This window comes from Crocodylus siamensis, chromosome 2, assembly GCF_052110815.1.
Source record: "Crocodylus siamensis isolate JL-2025a chromosome 2, ASM5211081v1, whole genome shotgun sequence".
NCBI classification, from domain to species: Eukaryota; Metazoa; Chordata; order Crocodylia; family Crocodylidae; genus Crocodylus; species Crocodylus siamensis.
The window spans coordinates 126,150,985-126,175,069 of NC_143396.1; the positions used below are offsets into that span (position 1 = coordinate 126,150,985).

Consider the following 24,085-nt stretch of genomic DNA (forward strand, 5'->3'; position numbering starts at 1 on the left):
TTAAAGTATTTACTTTCTTTAAGAGTAGGCACATTTATAGGGAACTCATTCACTGTGAAATTTGCTTCTTTTGCTGGACTTTATCCCTAGGATAACTATCAAAGTGAATATAATGGGGCTGGTGACCCCAGGTCTCATTACCTTCTTCTTTTCATGGTTAACTTCTTTGGACAGGCTTGACAAATTATAGAAAGCAATTCGTGCTGCTATATTATGTAGGCTAGATTGTCAGTCCACAGCAAGCAGCTTTTCTACCAATACTGGAATGATATAGGAATAAGACCACCATTTCTTCTGTGACCTGTCAAAAACTTGATATAAAAGTACGGCATTCCTATCTAGTGAAAATTCAGCCTGCTGGTATAAAACTACATTTACCTGTATATCTTGTGTGCATGTCTAAATGTAACAGCCTGCTTACAGATGTGAAAAACAAACAAACACTGCTCTACTTTCCGCTTGGTGCACCCCAGCACCAAGTGCAGTGCCTGCCCAAAAGAGGCATCACATTAGTTTGACCCAGCTTGCCCAACATCTATATAGATCATGAGCTTCAGCAGGGCTTTCTGGTGCTTTTATCTAATAGCTTATTGAATCAGCTTTAGGTAAAAGCACCAAAAAGCCCTGCTGAAGTGCACAATCTATACAGACACTCAGGAAGCCAGGCTAAACTAGGACACTTCCTCTTCCATTAAAGCGCTGTTTGTTTTTCTTCACTATTGTTACTGGCCATTATGTATAGCCTCCATCACAGTTTCTTTGTATATGTGACCTTCACAAGGTGTAGATTATTTCAGAAGATGCCTTTTCATTTTCCCACACTCTTTTTTGTCTTGTAGATGCATACACAACACTCACTGAAGAGCTGTTGATCTGGACCAAATCTTAGTTATATATTAAACTAACAAAGAAAAACATTCACAAATGCACCAAACCAGAAAAACTGCAAAACAAATCCATGACACGCTATTTTGATTTGATTTAGTGTCAGGGAATGATTTTAAATTTAAATAAGGATGGGGGAAAGAGTCTGTCAGTTGGAACACAACAGATTTATTTTTCTTTTAATGTGGCATATGCATGGATGATATTGTCACATGGTTCTCTTGCTGTAACTTTGTACAAACTGTAAATAAAGACAAAAAATAAACCAAGGATAATGGAAGTAAAAAATCAGCATCTCCAAACGTATTTATTAGTTTCAATAATGGAAAAACATTAGCTAGCATTGTCAATGAGTCTACCAAGCTAAAGAGAACACATCCTGGTTGGTAGAAATGGCAATGAAGTACTAGGAAGTCCGTATAGTATCAACCTCCTCTCCCACTGTCTGGTCTTTCATACTCCTGAGCTCAAAATCCTCATGTTCTATGTCCAAAAAAATGTTAAATGTTAAAAAAAATATTGAGATTAAAAATGTATCTTTGGTGAGCAGTACTTCAAATATCTTTATGAAAAACAGTACAGTTACAACAGGGTGGAAAATTTACAGCAAAAATCAACCCATACAAAGTGTGCAGTCTACTGTACACAGTCTACCCTGTCATGCTGTAAATGTGACTAGATATTTTAATATTAGACTACCATGCAGTCAGTAACTTTTACTGCCCATCTGAAGGTCTATGTTAGTGCCAGAAGCATGCATAGCCTGTGAATGTGTATTTTTTCCTGAGATGCAATTTCAAATGTAGGACCAGTAGGGAGGCCAATATTAAAAAGGAAATCATCCTTTCAGTAATAAAACCAAACTCTGTTGAACCTTTGCTGATGGATGTTACTCTGGAGCTGGGTGGGAAGTCAGGGGATGCTCTAAAAACAATAGTTACAAGGAAGATTTGTGATGCTCTGCAGGCAGCTGACTTTCCAAACTTTTTCCTGCTTCCTTTTCCCAAGACAATGGGTTCAAGATGTTTGATGTCTGGTTCCTAGCTATGGTTTCAATTCTGTAGATGTCATCAGGCTTTGATCATGAGGACTGATGCTTAAGTTAAAATTAAATATAAGTCCCTTACTCTAAACAGGGATACCAACTACCATGTTGTTCTTTGGTGAGCAACTCTCTGGCTCCATGGATATCACTTGGACAGAATAGTTGTATGCTTCTGCAGCCCATGCCCGATCCAGGTCCACCAGCCCCATACACTGTTTTCCTAGAACATAAGAGCAAAAGCAGGGGATGAAATGGCTTCTGGAACTATTTGTAGAAATATCTGACATACAAAGAAATGTGCACTTTGTCATCGTTCAGTCATTCAGGTGGTCAGAAAGTGTGGCAATTAATTTAGAAGCAAGTTACTCCTCAAGTATGGCATCATCAAATCTGCTTTTCCCCTTTTGTTTATTTTCTAAGTTAATTATGAAATGATAACTATTCTTTGGCAGCTGTTGTCCATGTCTGTGTACCTCACACAGCAAAGAAGTTGAGAAGAATTATTATCAGCCTTTACAGATGGAGAAACATAATGTACGCAACCTGCTCTCTGATATTTTCTAAGTTGAGAGATGTGGGACACACAAGGTGGGGAAAAGGAGCCCAGGTAGTGGAGACAGATTGGCACCATGCTGTCTGAAAAGGCATTGACAGTGCAGCTCTCCACTGTACAGTGAACCTCCCACCAACCATTGAGCTCCACTTCGAAGCTGATCCACAGGAGAGAGGCTGCATGTCTGCAGCCTCTCTCCTCCAGCTTCACCCTCCCCCCTCCCAGCTCTGGTGCTTTCTTCAGGATGGGAGAGGGAAGAAGGCAGGGGAGGGAGCTCCAGTCTGGAGTTTGCCCAGCTTGTGCTTGGGGGAGGGGGCAGGAGCCAGGTGGATTGGAGCACCTTGGTGGGGGGGCTCCAATCCACCTATCACCACCCCATCAAGTGCAGGTTAAGCAACCTCCAGACCGGACCTCCCTCCCCTCCCTTCTCCCCTCTTCCATCCTGAAGACAGCACGGGGGGTAGGCTGGGCTAATGGCAACCCCCTGGACATGCCCAGGGACAAACAGAAGTTAATGAAGGAGCTCCACTTTGGAGCACCTTCATCTGAACCCTCATTAAATGATGGGTTTGATGCAATCTGTCATGCAATCGGGCACTTTTAAAGTGTGCTGCAGCCGTGTGCCTCTGTCAGGGCATGGCTACAGAGTGCTTTTAGGGGGCAACTGTGCAAAAAGTATCACTGTTGCACAATATTAAAATCTGTCACTGTTGCACAATATTAAAAAGGAAATCTCACCTTTTTAGGAGATCTCAAACTAGTCTCACCTCCCTTCAACTCTAGGAGGTTTTCCTTCTCACTGTCCTCATCTCCCTCATGGTTCATCTTAAACCTGGGGATCTTACATAAATATTATCCCATTTCCACAATCAATATGAAAATAAACATCAAACAGAGTTTATCCTAAGCAAATGATCAGGGAACAAGCATGTGAGTGTTTATAAGCGAGATCCAAAACTACAGTCTAATTCCTTCTAAAATGGAAGCATAAACCTCATTTTAAAAATACATATGGGAATCAATCTGAATGACTTTAGAAGGAAAATCCTGTGTTTATTTTCTGCTTCTTCATTTATTTATTTTAGCTGATTCCAGGTGAATATTATTTAATATATTTGGCTCCTATGTTTCGTCAAACTATCTGAAGGACTGTTCCTGGAAAAGATAGAACTATCAGCCATTTCACAACCATTAGAAGAAAATTTCAGCAATATCCTGAAAAGTATTTATGAGATTGATAATTATACAGTCCTAAGTCCTGAACAAGAAACAAGGCTGAGATAGCCACTCATTTTCACATTCCTATTGCTCAACTCCCTCTTGATATGCTATCAAATGCATTTCATATCTGATGGTTAGGATTCTACAACCCATTTAACTAAAGCTGGTGCACAGATGGCTGTGTATCACAAGGTGGTGTTTATTTCTTTTTCAATATTAAGCTGAAGTGACTTCAGTCTACTTTGTCTTTTCATAAAAAGTGGATCTCCAAACCATTTTCTTTTGTAGAACTAAAATGCATGTTCCTTAGTTACAAATGAAAATATATTACCTCCACTGAGATAGTTACAGGGCTGGAGTTTGCCCCTGGGTGACTGGTGGCTTTGAACGTGGCAGAAGCAGTGATTGAGTGCTTAATTGCGATTGGCAGGAAAAAAATTAGGGATGTGCAATCAGGGCAGGCATATTTGCTTGCCTAATACAAACCCTTCCCTCCTGCCATCTCAGTTATGGATTCCACTTCAGCAGTTTGGTCTGCTTTGCAGGCAGTTTATACATCTTATCAAGACTGATCTCAGTAGAGTTGCACTGCACAGCACTGAACCTTGTATTTGCTATTAGAATGACAATTTCCTTTTATGGCAGACTGGACAAATTTCTGTGAATGGACACACACCATTTCACCGCAGCATTACAAATGTTTCCTGTTCACCCAAGAGGTGCCAGTTGGAAATGTTACAGTATGGACCTTATTCACAATATAGACCCAATTAGCCTGGGGGTCTCAAAGGAATCTGTCTTAGATATGAGAGTACATACTGGATGGATAGTTGGAGGGATATTGGTGACATTACTGATTGTGGATGGATGTTGCAACTGTATAAGGTCCAACACAAATCCCAAATTGTGCTGTGGAAAAGGTGGGAGAGGAAGAGAATGGAGGTTTGCAGGAAAACAAGTCATCATTCATTTTATGAGGAATTACTGTCCACTGAGTACTGGGTGAAATAAGCATTTTTTTAATTCACCAACACTAGAGTAATTGATACAATATAGATAAACAGGGTCGGCAATACTAGCCAAAACCTTTACACTGTATTTAAATATTTGCATGGGCAATTTGATAAAGGATGTAAAACATACAACTCACAGGCCAGATCCAGCCCACGGAACCCCTCTACACAACCCACTGGACTACCAGTGTGGCAGGGGAGGGGGAGTAGCCCTAGGGGACATGCTGACTGGCAGCTTTGCCCATCCACGCTGTTGTGGCCCTACCTCCCCAACCACTGGATCCCACTGCACGCCTCATGCTGAAGCTGGACCTGGAGCTGCCATCACTCTTGCATGCTCCAGGTCTGAGCTACAATTCTGCGTCAGAGCTGGAGCTGCTTCTGCAGTTTCTTCATACCCTGATCCAGATCTGACCTGCAAGCAGCCCTGTGCTCTGGACCTGGCTGGGGGTAAACGGTGAAATTGGCACCCGTGTTATACAGGCAATAAACCTTAGTGAAACTGTAACACCCACAACGTGAATTGCTAAGTATATATAATACACGCATATATGTATATAGATATATGTATATTGTGTGTGTGTATATAAATATGTTTATATACACACACACACACACACTTACACATACACACTCTTAAGATTTCTAAAGACGGGGAAAATAATTGATGTTCTTACTATCTACAAATAAAGAGAAATATATTTTAAAAAAAGATCTTTTATTCATTTAAAACTTCTTTTAAATGAAAATCTACCATGCAATTTATGTGGCCTCTGAATACCTGTGAAAGAATATGACTGTCACATTAAACTGGTGTGACCTTTACTCTACTCAGGGAAAACAAAACTTAACCCACACCAGCCAAAGCCCCTGTAAAACCAGTTTCAGTGGTGAAATAGGTGATGTAGGGTACTCTAAATGGAACACAAATGGGAAATAATGTTCTTTTAGAAATAGGCATACAAAGGAGTATATTTTTTCTTCTCAAGACTAAGTATGCTTAACAGAAATTTAGGAAGAAAAAACCCATGCACTTCCTACAAGAACATACAAACGGTTACGATCAGTGATGTTCAGCCTTCAGGCCCCACAGGCTGCATGAGTGGTGCATGAGAGGTTGGTGGACCAAATTCAGCATGGAGTCAGTCCACAACAGTAATGTAGCAAGTTGGCCCAGCCCTGCATGCTGGATCTGGCTGCAGAGCGATTCCACACACCAGGGTGATCTGGCACACTGGGCCGTGTTATCAGGCCTACAGGGTTCCTACAGCTCTGGAAATCTGGTGACTAGGGAGCAGTGGCAACATTAATTGCTGTGGCTCTGGCCTTCCACATCTAAGCCATGGCAATGAATGTGACCACCACTCCTTGTCACCTAATTTCCACACTTGTGGGGAGCCTTGTGTGTCAGATGACATGGCACCATGTGCTAGATTCAGGCCATAGGCTGGAGGTTGAGCACTACTGATTTAGATTTTCTGAAATACACAGATAACAAAAGTCAGAAAGACTTTTCCACTTCAACTCTTCCTAGCTATCAGTTCCTTCCCATTTCCCAAGACTGCCTAACAAGCAATACAAAAGACACTCTTCCCACCAGCTGGAGTCTTCCCAGTAGATATTAACACTGACAAGATTTTTCTTTCCTTCCAAATATGGCAGCACTAGCAAAATAATTGCCAATTTTACTTAAAAAGAGATAAAGTTATCTCAGTATCTGCAGTATTTCTTTTAACGCTGTTAGCTAAAAGAAATTCCTGCACATGCTACATTTTTAATCCATTTAGATTAGCTGCTTCTACTGGTTGAATATGCTTCATAATGAGTGTTTTTGAGACCAAAGGGTCTACCTGCACTCTCATAGTGCTAGCCCTATTCTGGCCTAAATTTATCCCAGCCCTTTTTTTAGCTTTTACCCTCCCAATTTCTTTTAGAACATCCAATACAATAATACATTCTGCCTTTCTAAAAGCCAAAGCAGGCTGGAAGCTGGGACAAAATGAATGATTTGTGTCTCTTTTTCAAACTTGTTGACAGTGGTTTTGACTTTTGTAGAATTTGAAGACACCCTGAAGATGTTGGCAGGCAAAGAAAATTACAGTTCTCTCTTACATTCTTTTATTTTGCTTACATGAGACGATGCCTGTTATTGCCCCACTGTATAATCAAATCCCCTCCATGACCCTTATTTTTACTGCCTCATTGCATGCTCTTTTCAGACATTCCTGACACTCAACACGTCTTATTCCTGATTTTTTTTTTGTACTTCCTATAGTCATTTCTCTTCAGCTCTTAATTTCAGTAACTCGCAACTTCCACCATTTTCTACAGTTAACCTAGTTCTTTGCTCATCTAGGAACATTTGTCATTCGTCACCTTCCTAAAACCGGAAAAGGACTCAAGCTGTAAACTGTAGATTGAGGTTTTAGGTTTCATACCATAAATATCTACCCTTTGGGGCATTTCAATCTGGGATCTTGGTTCAAACTCATACCTAACAGGAACCCTTCTTTATAAGCACTGGTAAAGTAAATCTTCTTTTAATGCACCTTTTCATTTTTTCACTTTTTAGATAATTTAATTTTTTTCATTAATCAAGATGTGTGTTAATTAAGCCAACTTTGCCAAAACATCGTTTTTTAACATTCAATGAACCACTGAAAGAAATGAGGAAGAATATACCTTAATCCTGCTGGTCAGTAGTGGCAGGTAAACATCCCACCTGAAGGAAGTTACTGCTATTATAAACCATAGTGAAAAAAACAAAATGGAAAACAGAACCACAAATTTCAAGTAAACTAAAAAACTCGGTTGAACTGTGTGAGGGGGCCAGGACCCCGCGGGGCCCGGCCCGAGGAAAGAACCCCGGAGATCCGCCCCGTTTCCGGGCCAGGACCCGGAAACCCGGCGGGGAACTTAATGTGTGCCGGAACCTGAACCGCGCCGGCGCGGGACCGGCGCGGGAAGATAAAAAGGAGACGCTTACCCGCAGAGAAGAAGGGAGGCTCCACCCGGAGCCCACTCCAGGAGCGGCGGAGCCACGTGCGGTGAGGCCGGGAGACACGCGGCGGGAGCCGGCGGCAGCGGAGCCAGGAGCCGCGGACCCGCGGACGGTGAGTCGGGGAGCGGCGGAGCCGGGAGCCTCGCAGCGGGGGCCGGTGGCGGCGCGGCCGATACCGGCGGAGCCGGGAGCATCGCGGCGGGGGCCGGCAGCGGAGCAGCCGGCAGAGGCGGAGCCGGGAGCCCCGCAGCAGAGGCCGACCGCAGAGCAACCGGCGGAGATGGAGCCGGGAGCCGCGCGACAAGAGGCAGCGGCGGCGTCCCGGAGGGCGGCGAAGCCCCACACGACCCTAGAGGGACCAGTGGCGCAGGAAACTGCGGAGACAGCGACGGCCGGAGGCCGCGAGGACCGGAAGGTAACGCAGACCCCGGGGGCCACCGGGAAGGGGGCCACCGACGGGGGAACCCTTCTGCAGAGACTTCGGGACACGTGGTCGCGCAGGACGACCCGTGGGCGGGGAAGGCCGGCCGTGGAAACCCCGCTTGGCGGGAGACATACGTACGGGGGTTGGGATAACCCCAGACCTTAGGAGCCAGCGGCACCAGGGGGGACTAGGTGCCGCGGGAACACCGGTGAGGGTCCGGCTGGGGAAGGCCCCCCCCTTTCCCACCGGACTGGGACTCTACCGAAGGAGCCCCTCACGGAGGCTCAACCCGGAGGACCGGGCGAGGGTGTAGGGGAGGAGGAGCCCTCAGGACCCCTGGACTTTGGAGGTACCGTACCCCACGTGGACCGCCAGCTTCCCGGCACGGGTGAACCCCATATTTTCCATCAAGTCGTGGCAGGCGAGAGCGGCGAAGCGGGACGGTCCACTGAGTACCCCTCCTCTCCAGGGGACATCCGGGGTTCGGGGTCCCACGGCACGTGGTACAACCCCAACCCTTACAAACTGCATATTGATGCCGGTAACCCCCCATTGATACAGGTACCACTTCTTCTCGTATGTAGTCAGCTAAGCACATCACCAAGTACAGTGCTTGTAATCTGTAAAACAGCTGCTTAATGGCAATACATACCTATTATCTTGCGTTCGGGTGGAAGCTGGACAGCCGTCTGATCCGCAAATCTGCAGAGAATCATGTGCTCCTAGAAGAAAATGTACAGAAACACGGTCCTATTTCATTACAATCTTTCAAACAGTCATTTAGCTACCGAATCCAAGAAACAATTCAAATATTCACTAGTTTCAGAGATTAATACCAATATTTCCTTGAGAAAATTAATTTTTTCTTTGTGTATTGTGCTAATAAAGTTCTTATAGCCACTTCCACACTTCCACTTGCATAAAGTTTTTGGGGGAGGAAGAAGGATGTTTCCTTTGGAACAAAGGAATTTCAGATATTTACAATCATCAATAGAACAGGATACAGCCCCTCACTTGGCACTGCTCTTGGATAACACGGTTCAGACTCTCTGAACTTCCTCTCATCTACCAGTGAGTAGCAAAGCCCTCCAGTACGCAGGGTCAGTTTTGGAGGGCCACTCCCCATTCCTGGATGGTCAAACTGGAGCTTGAGACACTATGAAATACCTCATGTCTCCCCTGAGGAACCATTAGGAGCAGGGAAAGAAATCAGCATTGAACTTGTTAGTTACAGGACATTTTCCTCTTCTCAAATCTGAGCCAAATTGTTCAAAGGTCAGTCTGAAAGTGGAGCCCAGCTATATGGATTTTTAGGGGGAACTTTCTGTACTCAATAGCACTAAATCAACTTCAATCAGCCATTCTGCAAACAAAAGGCATAAAGAAGCTTGCCAGGGATCCACAATGGATTATGCTGGCAATCTCCAGGCTTTGAGAAGTCAAAGGTACACATGAGAGAGCTGACTATATCTGAAGCAGAGGAAGGGGGAAAATGAATGTGAAGTGGCAACTGAAATAAAAGTTTCATTGACAGTTGTACTAGGTGAGATAGATGCACTCTCAAGTGCCAGAACAGAGCAATCAGAACTATTCCAAAACTGTCCAACTTGGATGTAGAAAGGATGTGAGAACACTAGTAAGTTTTCTATTGGGTATCAGAAAGAGCTTGAACTCTTAAAAGGAATCCAAGGTAAAATATGTTTTGATTCTTTGATTAGGTGAAGTCAGTTAAACCTGACTTCTTATGGGGGCAGCATAAACATCAAAAAATAAGAAAGAAACATAATCACATCAAACAAATATGAGAGCTTCCTTTACCCTATACAGGGTACTCAAGCAATTTGTCCTAACCATGGAAAAATGCTTAAATATGTAAACTTTTAATCAAAAGAGACTATTCTTGTTATTCAAAGTTCAAAGATGATGGCAAGGTAAAGATTACTTTATTTTTGTGCCCCAAGAATGGATATTTGCTTCCTTAATTCAGTTGATCTATACTGATAACAGCTCACAGCTCCACAACACAGCCATAACAATGATTTTGTTCTATCTAAACCCACCATATGTTATAATATGGTTAGGCCAGAATGCTTTAATGATATTTAAATTTGACTGTGCATTTTTTCTAGCACCAGAGGACCAAAAATATAATACCTAACTATGGTAAATGGGAAAAGGTGGAAGGAAAGCCTATAGGACAGGGGTGGGCAAAATGCGGCCCACGGGCCAGATGTGGTTCGCCAGGACATTTTATCTGGCCCAAGGGGCCCCTAAAAAATGTAGAAAATTAATATATATCTGCCCCGGCTGCCGGCCATGCTGCCCTCAATGGCTTGCTGAAACTCAGTAAGCGCCCCTCCACCTGAAATAATTGCCTGGCCCTGCTATAGGAACAGCAGGGGCAGTGGCAAGGTACTGGAAGAAACTTTAAAGTTAGAGAAACAAGAGTAGGTAAAAACAACTCCAAAATGGGAAGCTATTGTCATTTTACGGTGAGCATATGAAGGATGACTCTACATGAAGAGTTCGAATTACAGGGGAGCTTATGGGGGCTGAACCCCAATAAGAGATGAGAGCCCCTCCTGTAAGATATGAAAATCATAGCTGGGTGGGGAGGATCTTGGATTGGATTGCTCCTTCACTTAGGTCAGGGGTGGCCAATTATTTTTGCCCACGGCCCACATAGGCAGTTCTGGGGAGCTGCTACGGCCAGTCAGCACCCGTCTCCCACCCGTCCCCCGCATCAGAACGGAGCACATGCCATCGCACACAGCCCCCAGGCCATCCCATGCCTTTCTAAGCAGCCTAGGTGGCCATGGCTCCTTGCAGCTGCCATCACCGCTAGCCCCAGCCCTGTGGTACTGGCAGGGACCCACATGTACTGCCTTGACCCTGGACAATTTTTCTTACAGATCACCCGAAGAGTAAAAGTGTAATTAAAACCCTGCCGACATGTCAAGCAGCAAATCCTTCTAGGATCTAGGGGTATGCATACTTTAAATCCTCCACGGAAGAGACCTAGCTCAGTTCTCTGACATGCAGAATTAGAATACAGAGAGCTCTCCAATTCCCTCCAAGCTCTCCACCTGGCTGGGGACTATCTGCACCCCACAGGTTCTGCAGCATGTTATGCCAGAACTGAATCAAACCAAACAACCTTATTCAACTAACCTGAAAATGTTGACTAGATCACAAATTCATAAAAATATCTCATCTTTCTACAAAGACAACCTGAAAGTTAAGTTTGTATCTAACTGATGGCTACATAATTTTCCTTTCACAACAATAGCGAATGGTCATGTACCCTGCTAAAAGAAAAGGGTTACATTACTCAGACAATCAAGACACAATTTTAACTATCTATTTTAACTGTGTGGTTAATCATTTAACTTCATCTCTAGAATGGACTCAAATTCTATTAAGTCATCAAAGCCACATATCTGAAGTGATTTGGTTCTACCTTCAAATTGTCCCGTAGGGAAGAAGATAACAAATGGAGGCTCTGAGGGTGGTACGGTTCATGTCTACATCTATCATAACCCTCATCTTTACAACTTTAACGAGATAAGTCCAAAAGTTCCCATCAGAAAAGTTAAAATTATAACAGATAGGCCTAGATAAATAACAGTGAGTGGATTCCATGTACAGAGAGTCTATATCCCAACAGGCCTTGTTAAGTATAAGGTTTAGTTATTGTATGGGAATTGTCATACTCCTTGACAGCTCCATAAATCTCACTAAAAGGAAGATAAGAAAAATGTATTTGAAAAAGAACTGAGCAACACAGCTAATGTCTGGTGACCACATTGCAACTTTGGCCACTAGCCAATAACCTAAGACAGTATAGTAATATGATACAGAAAAATGTACATAGCTAACTACATAAGCAAAGCCATTTAAGGCACTTGGTCATTTACAATTAATAACAGGAGCATTTATTATCAGTACCTTGGTTGAGTTCCTAGGCCCTACAAATGATTAATAACATGGAGATTCTGCCCCCCCGCAAAAAAAAAAATCTGTGGTGGCAATGAGACAAACAGATAAAAAAAGAAGAAAAAAAATAAACAACACTGTATAAAAACTGTATGTCCACCTTCTGTTTCAACTCTGCCACCTTTTTCTTCCATTTCTCTCTTCATATTGTCAACAAAGCTAGCTTCAATATCAAGTTAGGGAACAAACTTCCTGAGCACAGACCTGAATTATGGTATTGTGGAAGTTAAAAAACAAAAAGGCCCAAAAGCCTGGCTGAAATTTTTCAAAGTGGTTTACAGAACATGAATTAATGGAAGATACAGATCTAACTACCACAGGCTGCTTTTAACATTTTCAACCTCAGCAATAAAATTTCTTCCCATACCAATTAGTAAGGGGTACATAAACCAGACGTGCAGAAAGGAAAACTAAGCTTTCACTGCACTATGGGTTGCTAATCACTCCCTGTATAAAATGACTGAAGTCCAAATGAAGGAAAATCCACTGGGTATATAAGAGTTTACTCCTCTCCTCAGTAGGCTGAATAAGGCGTTAGCCCCAGCGGCTGACTTAGAACGGGTGCCAGTACAGTCCCCTCCCTGAGTCTTTACCATGGTGAGGGAAGCCCCAAGTTGCACAGCCATAGGGGTGTATCTAGGAGGGAGCAGGGGCCCATGCCCAGTAGTTGATCTTGGATGGATCCCTGGGCACTGAAAACTTCTGCTATACTTATGCCTTTCTTCTACAGTTTAATTCAACGCAGTCTTCAGAACCTGTGCTCTTATGGTAATTTCTTGACTTTTTGACTGTGCTTCCCCATTTCCTAGAGAGTCTTCTTCGTATTCCCTCTTGCTTAGGACTGTCTGGGCACTGGCAGACATCAATTTAATGGCGCAATGGGATGTGATCCTGGATCCCAACAATGATGCATCCTGTCATGCCACATATGCATGGCAGGAAGTGAGATTTTTGGGATCAAGGACAGAATCCAATTGTACTTCAGCTGGTGCAGGGAGCCTGGCGCTGGGGACTGCTTCCCGATACTGTGCTTCTGGCGGCACCCTTTTAACTTGCTGGCATGTGTGAAGTCTGGGATTCCAATCCCAATCTCCAAGCACAACAGCAAGTTGAAGCTTGTGGGAATAAAACAAGCCAAAGGAAAATGAGGTTCCTAGAAACATGCGTTCTTCAAAATGTTCCTATGCATTTACACTTAAGGGCTATATACTTAAGAACATTAAATATTTCTACTAAGCCTTAAAAATGACTGGCATCTGCAACATTTTAACTGATACTTGTTAAAACATGTACTTTAGAACCATGTCATTTGTACTTTATCTGTACATACAGTTGTTTTCTGGAGAAATCATTTTATTTTACTGGGAAAAGCCTTTACAAAAGCAAAGGAATGTCAGGACATGAGATCTGCTAAACATCATTACTATACCATGTGTTCACCCTTGTCATTAAAAGGACAGATTATTTATTTCACAACAAATCACAAAAAAAAGGCACAATACAGAAAAACCTATAGCACGGCAAACATCTTTTACATACCTTATAGGATAGAACTTCCTTGAACTGATGACTGAAACAGAAAAAGAGACTGATTCAATCAATAGCTGAAATCACAAAGATTGAAAATAGCAGGAGTCTTTAAGCACCTGATTGATTTTTAAACAAAATATATCATCTGTAAGAAGCAGTGTTCAAAAGCAGAACTGAAGCCAGTTTTGGTTCACTTAAGTAGAAAAGATAGGCTACGTGCCATTTTATTTATCATATTTATAGAAGATCTATCCGTAAAACATTATAAATGCAAAGTATAATTGATTTTAGTCATATATTCATCTAAATACCCTATGCTACATACAGATATGCTCATATATCTACATATACAAATGCCTTTTGTGTCTGTCATACCAGGACTTGTCAGTTGTCACAAAGATGACATTAAATAATTCTTTATTTAATTTACTGTTAGTTTTAAATACTATATTTATTACTACATCCCTCTGTACATTTTTGCAGCTTTTAAATCCTATTATCCTGCTTTTAAAAATATTTTCCTTGTTCTTTGGAAGACCAAAGCAAATAAAAAAAATAACTACCCAGGATTTAGAATGACAACGGCATGAAGTGCTGTCATAAGCACAAGCTAATCAATCTGAACAAATGGAAAGGCAGTACTTTTCAGAAGAGTTCCATAATGCCAAGATCTCAGGGTTGGAAGTCCGTATGGTAGATTTTCTAGCATTGCATCTAAATAACATTTGTATATGTGATGGCATAAAGAACTGCCTCCAGCCCAAAACCAGGGATTAATAATACATCCCTGTTTTGTTAAGCTATGGATGCATGGAGAATAGGCAGCAGTGTAGGACTGTGAGTAAGGAATTTTTGTGGTTCCAATAACGTGAACCTGTTTTTTCCTGGACAGTTAAACTTAGAATTTTTTCAGCGCTGACAGCAGCTTAACAGGGAAAAGTTTGACATTAACTGTCCATTTGTATATTTTAGGGTTTTTCTCTCCCCTCCCCCTTTTAAAGTGGAACTTTAAACTTAATCTTTGCAGCCTCTGAATCATTTACCTTCGTGGAAATGTAAACTTGGCTGTGTTCTGAATGAAACCGTAACAACAAGGACAGATAACAAAGGCTGCATGAACCTTGATGCAGTGCTCAATCACCATATCTGTTGCCACTCCACAAGCATGCAGAGCAACCTAAAATTAAGGGGAAAAAAAACAAGAAACTTTAACTGTAGTGTTATGTTCACTTACAGTTTAATTTCTTAGCAGATTTTTGGCTGACAGAATGATCTAAAAAGTTTCCTCCTCACTGCAATGCAGGTTACTAGATGAAGCAAGATTCCCAGAGTGTTTCCACCTATTCAACTGTTGTGCCTCATAGTTCTTCAATATTTCTATTTTACATTTTAATGGCAAGAGAATCTTGTGACCTGCCTATGTCACTGAAAAAAACTACAGATGTTGGACTGCATTTAATGGCAGGGACACATGACATAATATGACATCAATTCAAGTGAAAATAGAAAACCATAAAACAATTTTTCAAATACACACGGTCATGAGGGTTAGAACAATAAAGAAGTGTATAGATATCTATAGAGGTATTTCAAAGCTGAATTTCTTAATTAAAAAAACCACATAAAAACAACATTAGGTAATAAATATACTTTCAGTTCTTATTTAGTATCACTTCTCCTCAAAGGTAAATTGTAATATATGTTTGATCATTTGGCTTCTACAAAGCCATGACAAAGTGATAAATCGATTTAATTAAAGAAAGTTTAAGAGACGGCACCATTTTAGCAGAAGGTTATGGTAAACAGGCACTTGTTTATCCAAGACAATAAACCAGTTAAAGGTTTTTGTCCATCTGTTTTGCCATCCTTTTGTCCACCTCCTTCTTTTTTTAAGTGATGGATTTTCCTACCCTGAAATGTATTTAAAGTGTCATTTTTTATGGCAGGCCAGCCTGCGAGTGTGGAAAGACACCAGATGACTCCCCCCATAATATCCCATGCAAGGGCCAGTCACAGTTGCAAGGTCAGTTCCTTTAGAGTTTTATCTGAATGCAAAAGGAATCATAGGAGGTAAAGCCATTGTTTCCCCTACTCCTCACCCACCCATAAGGCTGAGGGATGGGGCAGGCACACAGAGAACATTGTGATTCATTTTAAGGGATGCAATCTGCATAATCCTCCTAAAGCTGAACTACATAAGAAATCTGATGGCTAGAGACGGTCACTCTTGGATGGAAGCTGCTCCATAATACAGACAATGCCCATTTTTCTTAAGCACTCAGGTAATTATTAAAATAATATTTTTTAGCAGGGGGCTCCATTTGAGAGCTATTAGTCTTTTCCACTTCAAACTTGCAGAGCTGTGGAATCTGTGATACCCTAATAATGCCTAGGGGAAAAGATGGAGAATCATCTACAAAATATATTAACTCCGCATTGTAGCAAGCAGAGAACTAAGGAGCTGGCTTGTACAAGATAAATCTCTTATTCAGACGTAGAACAAAACTATTTTAAACAAAAAGCAATATGTTTTGCTTGTTTATAGCTTTTGTTGCCAAGTTTGTTCCAAAGATGAGTTCAATCTTTCATAGCTCCGTTATATGTGTCATCTAGTGATGTAGCAGACATTATGAAAATTATTCCTGCTATAGGTAGTGGCTGCAAAAAAGTTTCTCCCCCTTCCGAGGACCTTCTAACACAGCCATAACTTCCCAAAACTTTTATGTTCTCTGTCTGAAAGCTTCCATCCCTGCTTGAGACTGATTTTCTTGACTGAAGTTCTGATACAAATGTTGGACCCAGACCTCCAGAGCAGCAGTGCTAATGCAATAAGGCTGACTACATACAGTCAGACTGCTGATGTTAATGCAGCTTAATGCGGCCACACCAGTTTGTTCAGTTGTTGTCAACTACACAATCCAACCTTAATCCACTTTGTTTCTAAACAGTGATTTATGATTTAGGGCCTGATCCTGAAAACATTCATGCATACATGTTGTTTTACTCATATGAATAATTCCATGTAGCTAATTTCTGTGAATGGTTCCAATGAGATTACCTAAATACAAGAAAAAGTCCTCCTTCAGGAGGGATTTTCTGTACATTCCTTAAAAAGTAAAAAGATTCCTACCAAACAAATTTAACTGACAATCTCCCACCTCTATAAAGGCCTACAAATTGTGTGCTAGAATCTTTATTTCTAAACACAACGTTCTGTTTGAGAAGTCAGACTTCTTTCCTAGTCTAATGTTTGCTTTCCTGTGAACGAATGAGTTTATCTTATGATTTGAGATAACAGAGAGAGGCGTGCAACTGGGTGTGCAACTGTTTCTGGCTACTGGCAGGTTGAAAGTTGTCTCATATTGCTACAGATTTAATTTCCATCCCACTGTTACAACACAGTAGAGTTGTTTTACACAAATAAAAAGTGCACAAAATACTGTTGTAAATGGGTTCCACATGCAACATGGCTTTACATATACAAATCAAATAGTACAAATTAGAGGTAATGCTTTAAAAAAAATCCTCAAATTCTGATCATATAATACCACCATTTCACAGAGAAAAGGAAAACCGAAAAACTCTTTAGGTATTGATTCACAACCTAAAATAGCTTGGGAATATTCTGCCATAATATTGATGATTCGGAGATATAAGGCAAACATACCCTTCTTCACAGAGAGAGGAAAGTGTAAAGTCCTTGGTATCCAGTCAGCTTCTGACTTTTTGTTCCCAAGTTTGCCTTTTCAAGGTAGATTTCCCCTAGCATGATAGGGAGGTCAAAGAGGGAGCGATTGTTCTGTGAGAAATGTACCCCAAACGGTTTATGTGCATCTCTGTACTTCATATTTTTTTTTGTGAGAGTTCATTTTAGTGTGTAAGTGCTGTTTAGTTTCACTCAGATAGTTACCACAAGGGCCTTGGTGCACTGTATTAGATATATCACATTTTGAGAAAGGCATGTACAGGAACCATGGTTTTATTAATTCTGTTGCCTGATGGTTTTGTTATCGGGGGGTGATGATGTAGTGGCAGTGAGGAAAGTTTATAAAGCAAAGGAAAAATTAATGCATTTACATTTTTTTTCTTATCTCCATCTACAGTCAAGTTGTAGTGCATTTTCCAATTAAACATGATAACTCAGAAGTTAATTAAAACAATGTACACAATACCAGAACTCCTGGTTTATGTATACAAATAGTCAATCATAGAGCATGTGGAAAATGTAAAAGATGTAAAAAGACACTCATTTTAAAGACTGAACTGAAGAATCACATTGTGATGCTCCAGCAGAAAAGACCAACTATGGTCCACCAGAGGAGAGCAAACATACTCTAGGATTACACAGAAATGGTCAGAAAGACAAGGAATACTAATCTAAAAATAGCTCTGTACTTAGAATTACAGAACATATATTTATACTTTCCAACTAGCTGATCCAAAAACAGATATGATATTGGTCTCTCAAATAGGAAAGTGGCATCATAGCTATTGCTGGATGAAGGGAAAAGGAAGGGAGAATGGTAGACTTCAAAATGAAAGCAAATAAAACAATGTGATACTTAACATGTCTGTAATGCAGGGCTTCAATACTACAGCTGCCAGTCTAGGCACAGCCTGCACACCTAGAACACAGAGTAGGCTAATCTATTTTCCCCGTGGCTAAATTAGTCCATGCTGAGCTCTGTGCTGCTGTGGCTAGAACTGCTTCAAGTACTCAATCCTTTAAAGCTAGCTTGGGCATCTTTACTCCATACTACAGCCTGCACTGTAGATATATCCTAAATTATTTTAGTCCTTAGGAGATTAAAACTGTTCTGAGCAGAGAACAGGAGGGACCAAGGTGACACCAATGCCTGAATCCCAGAAATGCCAGGAAATTAAAAAGGTGAGATATGCCCAGCTAAACCTCCTAGCAAAGAAACAATACACTAAATGTTGTGATCAATTTGACCCTGGGCCACATGAGCAAGGCACAATAACAACACATTAAATAAAGATGATTCACTAGACCTTCTCAGAACACTAGTCCACCTTGTCCTATCTAAAGCTAAGGCTTATCTCTGGAAATAACAAACTCCTTCCACATCTAGTCAGTTGTGAACTGAGGAATGCTTTCTGCTTTTACTTCCACAGGCAACAACCTACCGCATGAGATTCTATTACAGAGTTTACCAAAAACTGGAAAGAGTTATGAGCATGCTGAAATCAATTAAGGCAATCCTAGTCTCCCCACATTCATGAAAGAAGGGAAAGAACAGCAGGACACTCAAACCCCAAGACTGGAACACAGCATGGCAATGATTTTCAAAGCATTGTCTCTCCTGCACACACAAAAGCCATAGCATTTCTCTCAGAAGCTAAAATAAAACACGTTAAAGACTCCAAAAGACTGTTAATCTACCACCTCACCCAGTAAGGTGACAGATGCACAAATATAACAGCCCAGAAATTATTCTAATGCTGACTTTGTCTAACTTTAGCTTGCTTTGCAAGCAAAATTGGAGGTCCTTCAGACTTGCTTCTACCTGCATAAGGATCTGAACTTTCTTTTTGCTAAGCCAAATGCATCATCCATCCGAAAGTTTGGAAAAGTGCGTTAGTTTGTCCCTGGCTCTCCTTTGAATTCTTTCGAGTATTTCCACATTCTTCTTGAAGTGTGGAGACCAGAACCAGACGCAATATTTTGGTAGTTGTCTTCTTAAGCAAGATCACTTACTTACTCCTATCCAGTATTCCCCATTTTATATATTCAAGAATCTTGATAGCCATTTTTGCCACAGCTTTACATTGAGCGATCATAATGAAGTGATTTCTTTTGTTTTTAGAAAGCAAGAAAAGGGGACATCAGTCCCCCATCTTCCAGCTACAACCCAAATTACCTTCTCCTTGGCTATACTGAAATGCATTTGGTTGGATGAAGACCATTTAGCCAGGCAATGCAACAGATATGCAATGTACAAAGGTAATAATAAGTACGAGGTAAGTATGTTTCAAGAGCTAGCAGCAATTTTGTATAGGAGCACACCACTTCTTTACACAATTGTAAGTGATAGGTGTGGTTGACAATGCTGCTATAGATGTTCCCACTTACGTGTGGTTTCCCTCTTTGTCAAAGTCTTACAGCATGGTCAGCCATTTTGCCGTTAGTTTCTGAAACACCCTTGAATATACTGTAACTAATTTAAACACATTGGGTGCGTCTACAAGCTCATGAATGCATAGTGGTTACTGCACATTTAATTTAGTATTTGTATAATCAAGTACTAAATAAATGCACAGTAACCACTGTTACTGTGCAGTAGCACCAATGAACATCTTGCGTAACTGCCAGCTGCCAGTGTGAGGAGAAAGGGAAGCTAGAGTGAGAAGCCCCATGATCCCCAGCTACATCCTTCCAAATGTGGAAGAGGCAGCTGGGGAGCAGGGAGCACTCAGGAATGTAAAGAAGCGGGTGTGCAGTTGGGGCTCCTACTTTCACTCCCACTTTTTAAAGGTCTGGGACACAGTGAGCCTGAGATCAGGGAGCCTTTCCCTGAAGTTGGACTTACAGTTGCCCTGGACCTTTAAAAAGCAGGTGTGCAGCTGGAAGCCCTGGTTGAACACCCATCTGCTTTTTTGAGTTCCCTGAGCACCATATAAGCCTGACATCTTTGGCTGTTTTGCTATTTTATGGAGCCATACATTCAATGAATGTGTGGTATGCTGCCATTCATGGTGCAATTAACATGTTAATCACTTCAGAAATAAAATGTGTGCCAAAGGCCTCAGAGGCAGATTGCAATTTTTAATCTGCAATACAGACAGTCTCAGTGGGCACATCTACACGAGGCTTACTGCAGAACATATGATTAGTTCTGCAGTAAAGTCTCCATGTTTACATGTGCGGCCCTATTAGACCATAGTAAACTAATTAACTCTTCTGTAATATAAGTACTAATCTGCGGCAGCATTCTTCGCTGTGGAGCAATGTATGTGTAGATGCTGATGGGGCTAGCTGGGGAATGAGGATGGTTCAGTGCAGGGGCCACCTGCTGACTAGCAGCCCCACACTGAAACACCCTTGTGCCCCAACCAGTCCCTCTGCAGGATGTTGAGCTGGGCTGCAGCAGCCCCAACCTGGCAGACCGACCTCTTGGAATCCCTGCCAGCCATGGCTGCTCCAACCTGGCTCAACGTGCTGTGGTCCCGGGCATACATGTAAACTCCAGTACACATCACACCGGCATCAATAAAGTCCGGCGTGATGTGCACTAAAGTTTATTGCTTCACGTTAATTTCACATGTAGATGCACCCAGTGATGCTAAAGGAGGAGATCTCTCTTCACCATGAATGGCGCATGTCCTCGGCAGCTGTGGTAATGGGAACGTAGCGGTGGTGGGAAGATGGCGGCAGGAGCATGGTGGTAGTGAGCTCCTGCAGATGCTGCCAGCAGGGGGGGAGCACTGACCAAGGGTCAGCGACCACCTGCAGCTGCCACCAGGGCAGCAGCAGTAGCGGCCAGCAGGGATCACAAACTGCCCACAGACACCACCGGCAGTGTTGGCAGAGGGGTGGTGAGCGGGGACCACCTGCAGGCACTGCCAACAGTGTTGGTGGTACCTTTTTATAAGGGGTGCACTGCCACACTCAGGGGGTGCACGTGCACCCACATGCACCCCCTACGCACTGCCTATCCTCTCCACTCTTTACCATCCTGGCTTGTGAAAAAAGAGAGCTGAAGTTCCAGTTTTCTTATTCCTTGCCCTGCTTCCTCTGATTTGTGGTCCTCCTTCTACACTTGTAGAATAGATATGGTGATCCTGCTTTTAAAGGCCACAGATTTTCAGAGCAGAAAGATAAAATTGATATTACTATTATTTTCAAAACATGATGCACAGGACACTGAACAAAGGCAAGCTTGCTGCCATAAACAGCAACTCTAGTAGCAGTAGGCTTCCTGCAGCAGTGAAAAAGTCTAACAAAAAACTTGTAAATGCCTTAGACTGGCTGGGATGGAAGCCATAAAGCCAGGGACTTAATCAATACTGTGGACTGGTAGATGCATAGAACACCACCAACAATGGAAATCACTTTTAACTTAAAGTAAAGGCTGTGACAAAAGTAAAAGAATCCAAATATGGGTTATTCTGCTGGATTTAATTATGATTTTGCATCCAGGTACTGCAAAGATTTGAGATCTTATTACTTATGACCAAAATTTTCAAAGGGAATAATTAATCTGAGTCTCCTGCTGGAGAAAACTTAGAGGCCTGATTTTCAAAGACCAGTGACCAACCCTGTCTGTTAACCTTCCCACCTTTTGTCTGTCCTGTTCACTTAAACTGTGAAATCCCTGGAGCAGGAATCATCTCTCACAATGTATCTGCACAGTGCTTACTACGTTAGGGCCTGGCTTGAAGTTAGGGCCTCTGGCACAAATATATACAAATAAATTATATGCATACCTAAGTTATGGCCTCTGGCACAAATATATACAAATAAATGACATGCATACCTAACTTGTCAGTTAGTGTCAAAACCTTTGTCTTAACAATAAGTAAAATGATGCCTGAGAAAACATCACCATTTTGGGTAGCACTGAGCCAGTGAATCTTAGATCTTCTGCAGCCTCCCAGAACGGAGACTTACCTGTGGGGTATATTCTGCATAGAAAGTCATAGATATGCATCTTCCCTGTGTCCTGTGAGGTAGCTAGTGGCCACCAGTCACATTTCCCACACTCCACAGCAATCAGGGATTACAAAAAGACCAGGCTTCTAGGCAGTGAGCACTGTGATGCTGTCTAAAACACAGACATACCTAAATGCCACCGCTCACTGCACAGCTTTCATACGTGCCCCTAAACAAACATTTTACAATAATGTTAGCTATGACTGATATTGACTCTTCCATTTTGGCAGAAACAAGTTATAGTTTGAAATAGTGACAGTTACCTGCTATATAGACACTATTATTTCAGTATTTTTCAGTATTTTAAAGATATAAAATGCACATAAATACATACAATACTATTAATTTTGTATTACAATTCTTAATTGTTGTAGGATTACATGAAAGAGTTTTATATACAATTATTGAGGCAAGCAATGAAGTCCCATATAATTTTGTCCCATATAAAATGTAAGCCTCTGCATTATGAAGAAAAGCCCATCCACAAAATACTACATCAGAAGACTATCCAGGTATGATATAAATTGACCAAAACCATTCACATGTAAAGGGGAAATGTACCACACCCACTGACATGCTTGTGCACTTCTTAAAGGTTCTTAATTTCTGTAGTTTCTCATCGCTGAAAAGATGGCATTTTTTCTTAATGTGCCTTTAGCTGAATACCCTGCATACTCAGATATAGTCATATGTTGTTGACAGCTGTTGCACAGCAGTTTTTAGAAAACATTTAAAAGTATATTAAATCTACAAACTGATTTATATATGCTCAAGTGAAAGGAGCATCTATCAATACCTGAACTAGTTCATTCAATGACAAACTGAAGGTTAAAAAATATCCTCGCTAGTTCTTACCATAGAAAAAAGGCATTTTGACTGTCAAGCAGACAACTTAGTATTTTATTAGAACAGCATCGTTTCACACTGGTTTCTTATTCCTAATGTGAATAATTTAACAATAACAAATAACAAAATCAGACTGTTAAAATTCATGGTGTAACACTTAACTGGCTTTTGCCATTTCCGCCTATTTTCAAGAAGGCAGAGACTCTGTTTCAGTTTATTGCAAAAAAATGTAGATGTAATGTTTGGAATGGAAGCAATTAACTGCCTCAAGATAAAACCAGTAGTGAACCGTCTTGTTGAGCCTCCATGAACCTTCAGGTAAATTGAGTTCTTTGAGAAGCAGCTGACAGCCATAAACAACATCCAACATGGAGTCCTTTCATGATGTCTTATTTCATTACATTTCCCATTATCAATCAGTAACTAGATAAAGGGTGAGGACAGATAATGCATTTAGTCCTCAGAAGCATACAGCCACAGCCACAGAATAGTACAATGCCTGAGATCCTGCCTCACCAGGGACGCAACATCGTTTCCACAGCAATAACAGAGATCTACACATTGTGAGAATATCGTTGTGCATTATATATCATGAATGCTGAGACCCTCAATGTGGCTTATCTTACAAAGAAAACGGAATGAGAAAAATGGAATTTTTCACGTGACCATATATTTCTCCTTAGTAACTGTATAAAGATGAAGAAGACTATCTAATGCATAAAGAAAAAATATAAAAAGAACTACAAGTTTAAAGGGTATTCTAGGTGCTGACATATAAATGAAAACCAAGATTTGAGTAAATACAGTGTTTCCTTCAAAATCAACTATAAGCAGGGTACAGAGAAGTTTTCCCCTTTTGCCACTGTGCACAGGGAATCTTTAAAAAATGGTTTCAGA

At 41.4% G+C, this 24,085-nt stretch overlaps 1 protein-coding gene across 5 annotated transcripts in view; it reads right to left on the reverse strand.

Moving 5' to 3' along the window:
* Positions 1-1,003: 1,003 nt before the first annotated feature.
* GSTCD (glutathione S-transferase C-terminal domain containing) overlaps positions 1,004-24,085 on the reverse strand; it is a 157,072-nt gene continuing 133,990 nt past the window's right edge. For 3 of the 5 annotated variants that reach the window (XM_090036759.1, XM_090036762.1, XM_090036761.1), the window contains exons 9-13: positions 14,712-14,845; positions 13,678-13,708; positions 8,795-8,864; positions 7,704-8,092; positions 1,004-2,150 (exon numbers count right to left, since the gene is read on the reverse strand). In XM_090036759.1, coding sequence (XP_089892885.1) covers positions 2,076-2,150; positions 7,704-8,092; positions 8,795-8,864; positions 13,678-13,708; positions 14,712-14,845 — 699 coding nt within the window. In that variant the 3' untranslated portion in view covers positions 1,004-2,075. The remainder of the gene's footprint in view (positions 2,151-7,703; positions 8,093-8,794; positions 8,865-13,677; positions 13,709-14,711; positions 14,846-24,085) is intronic. The other 2 variants (XM_090036763.1, XM_090036764.1) reach the window with 2 other exon arrangements.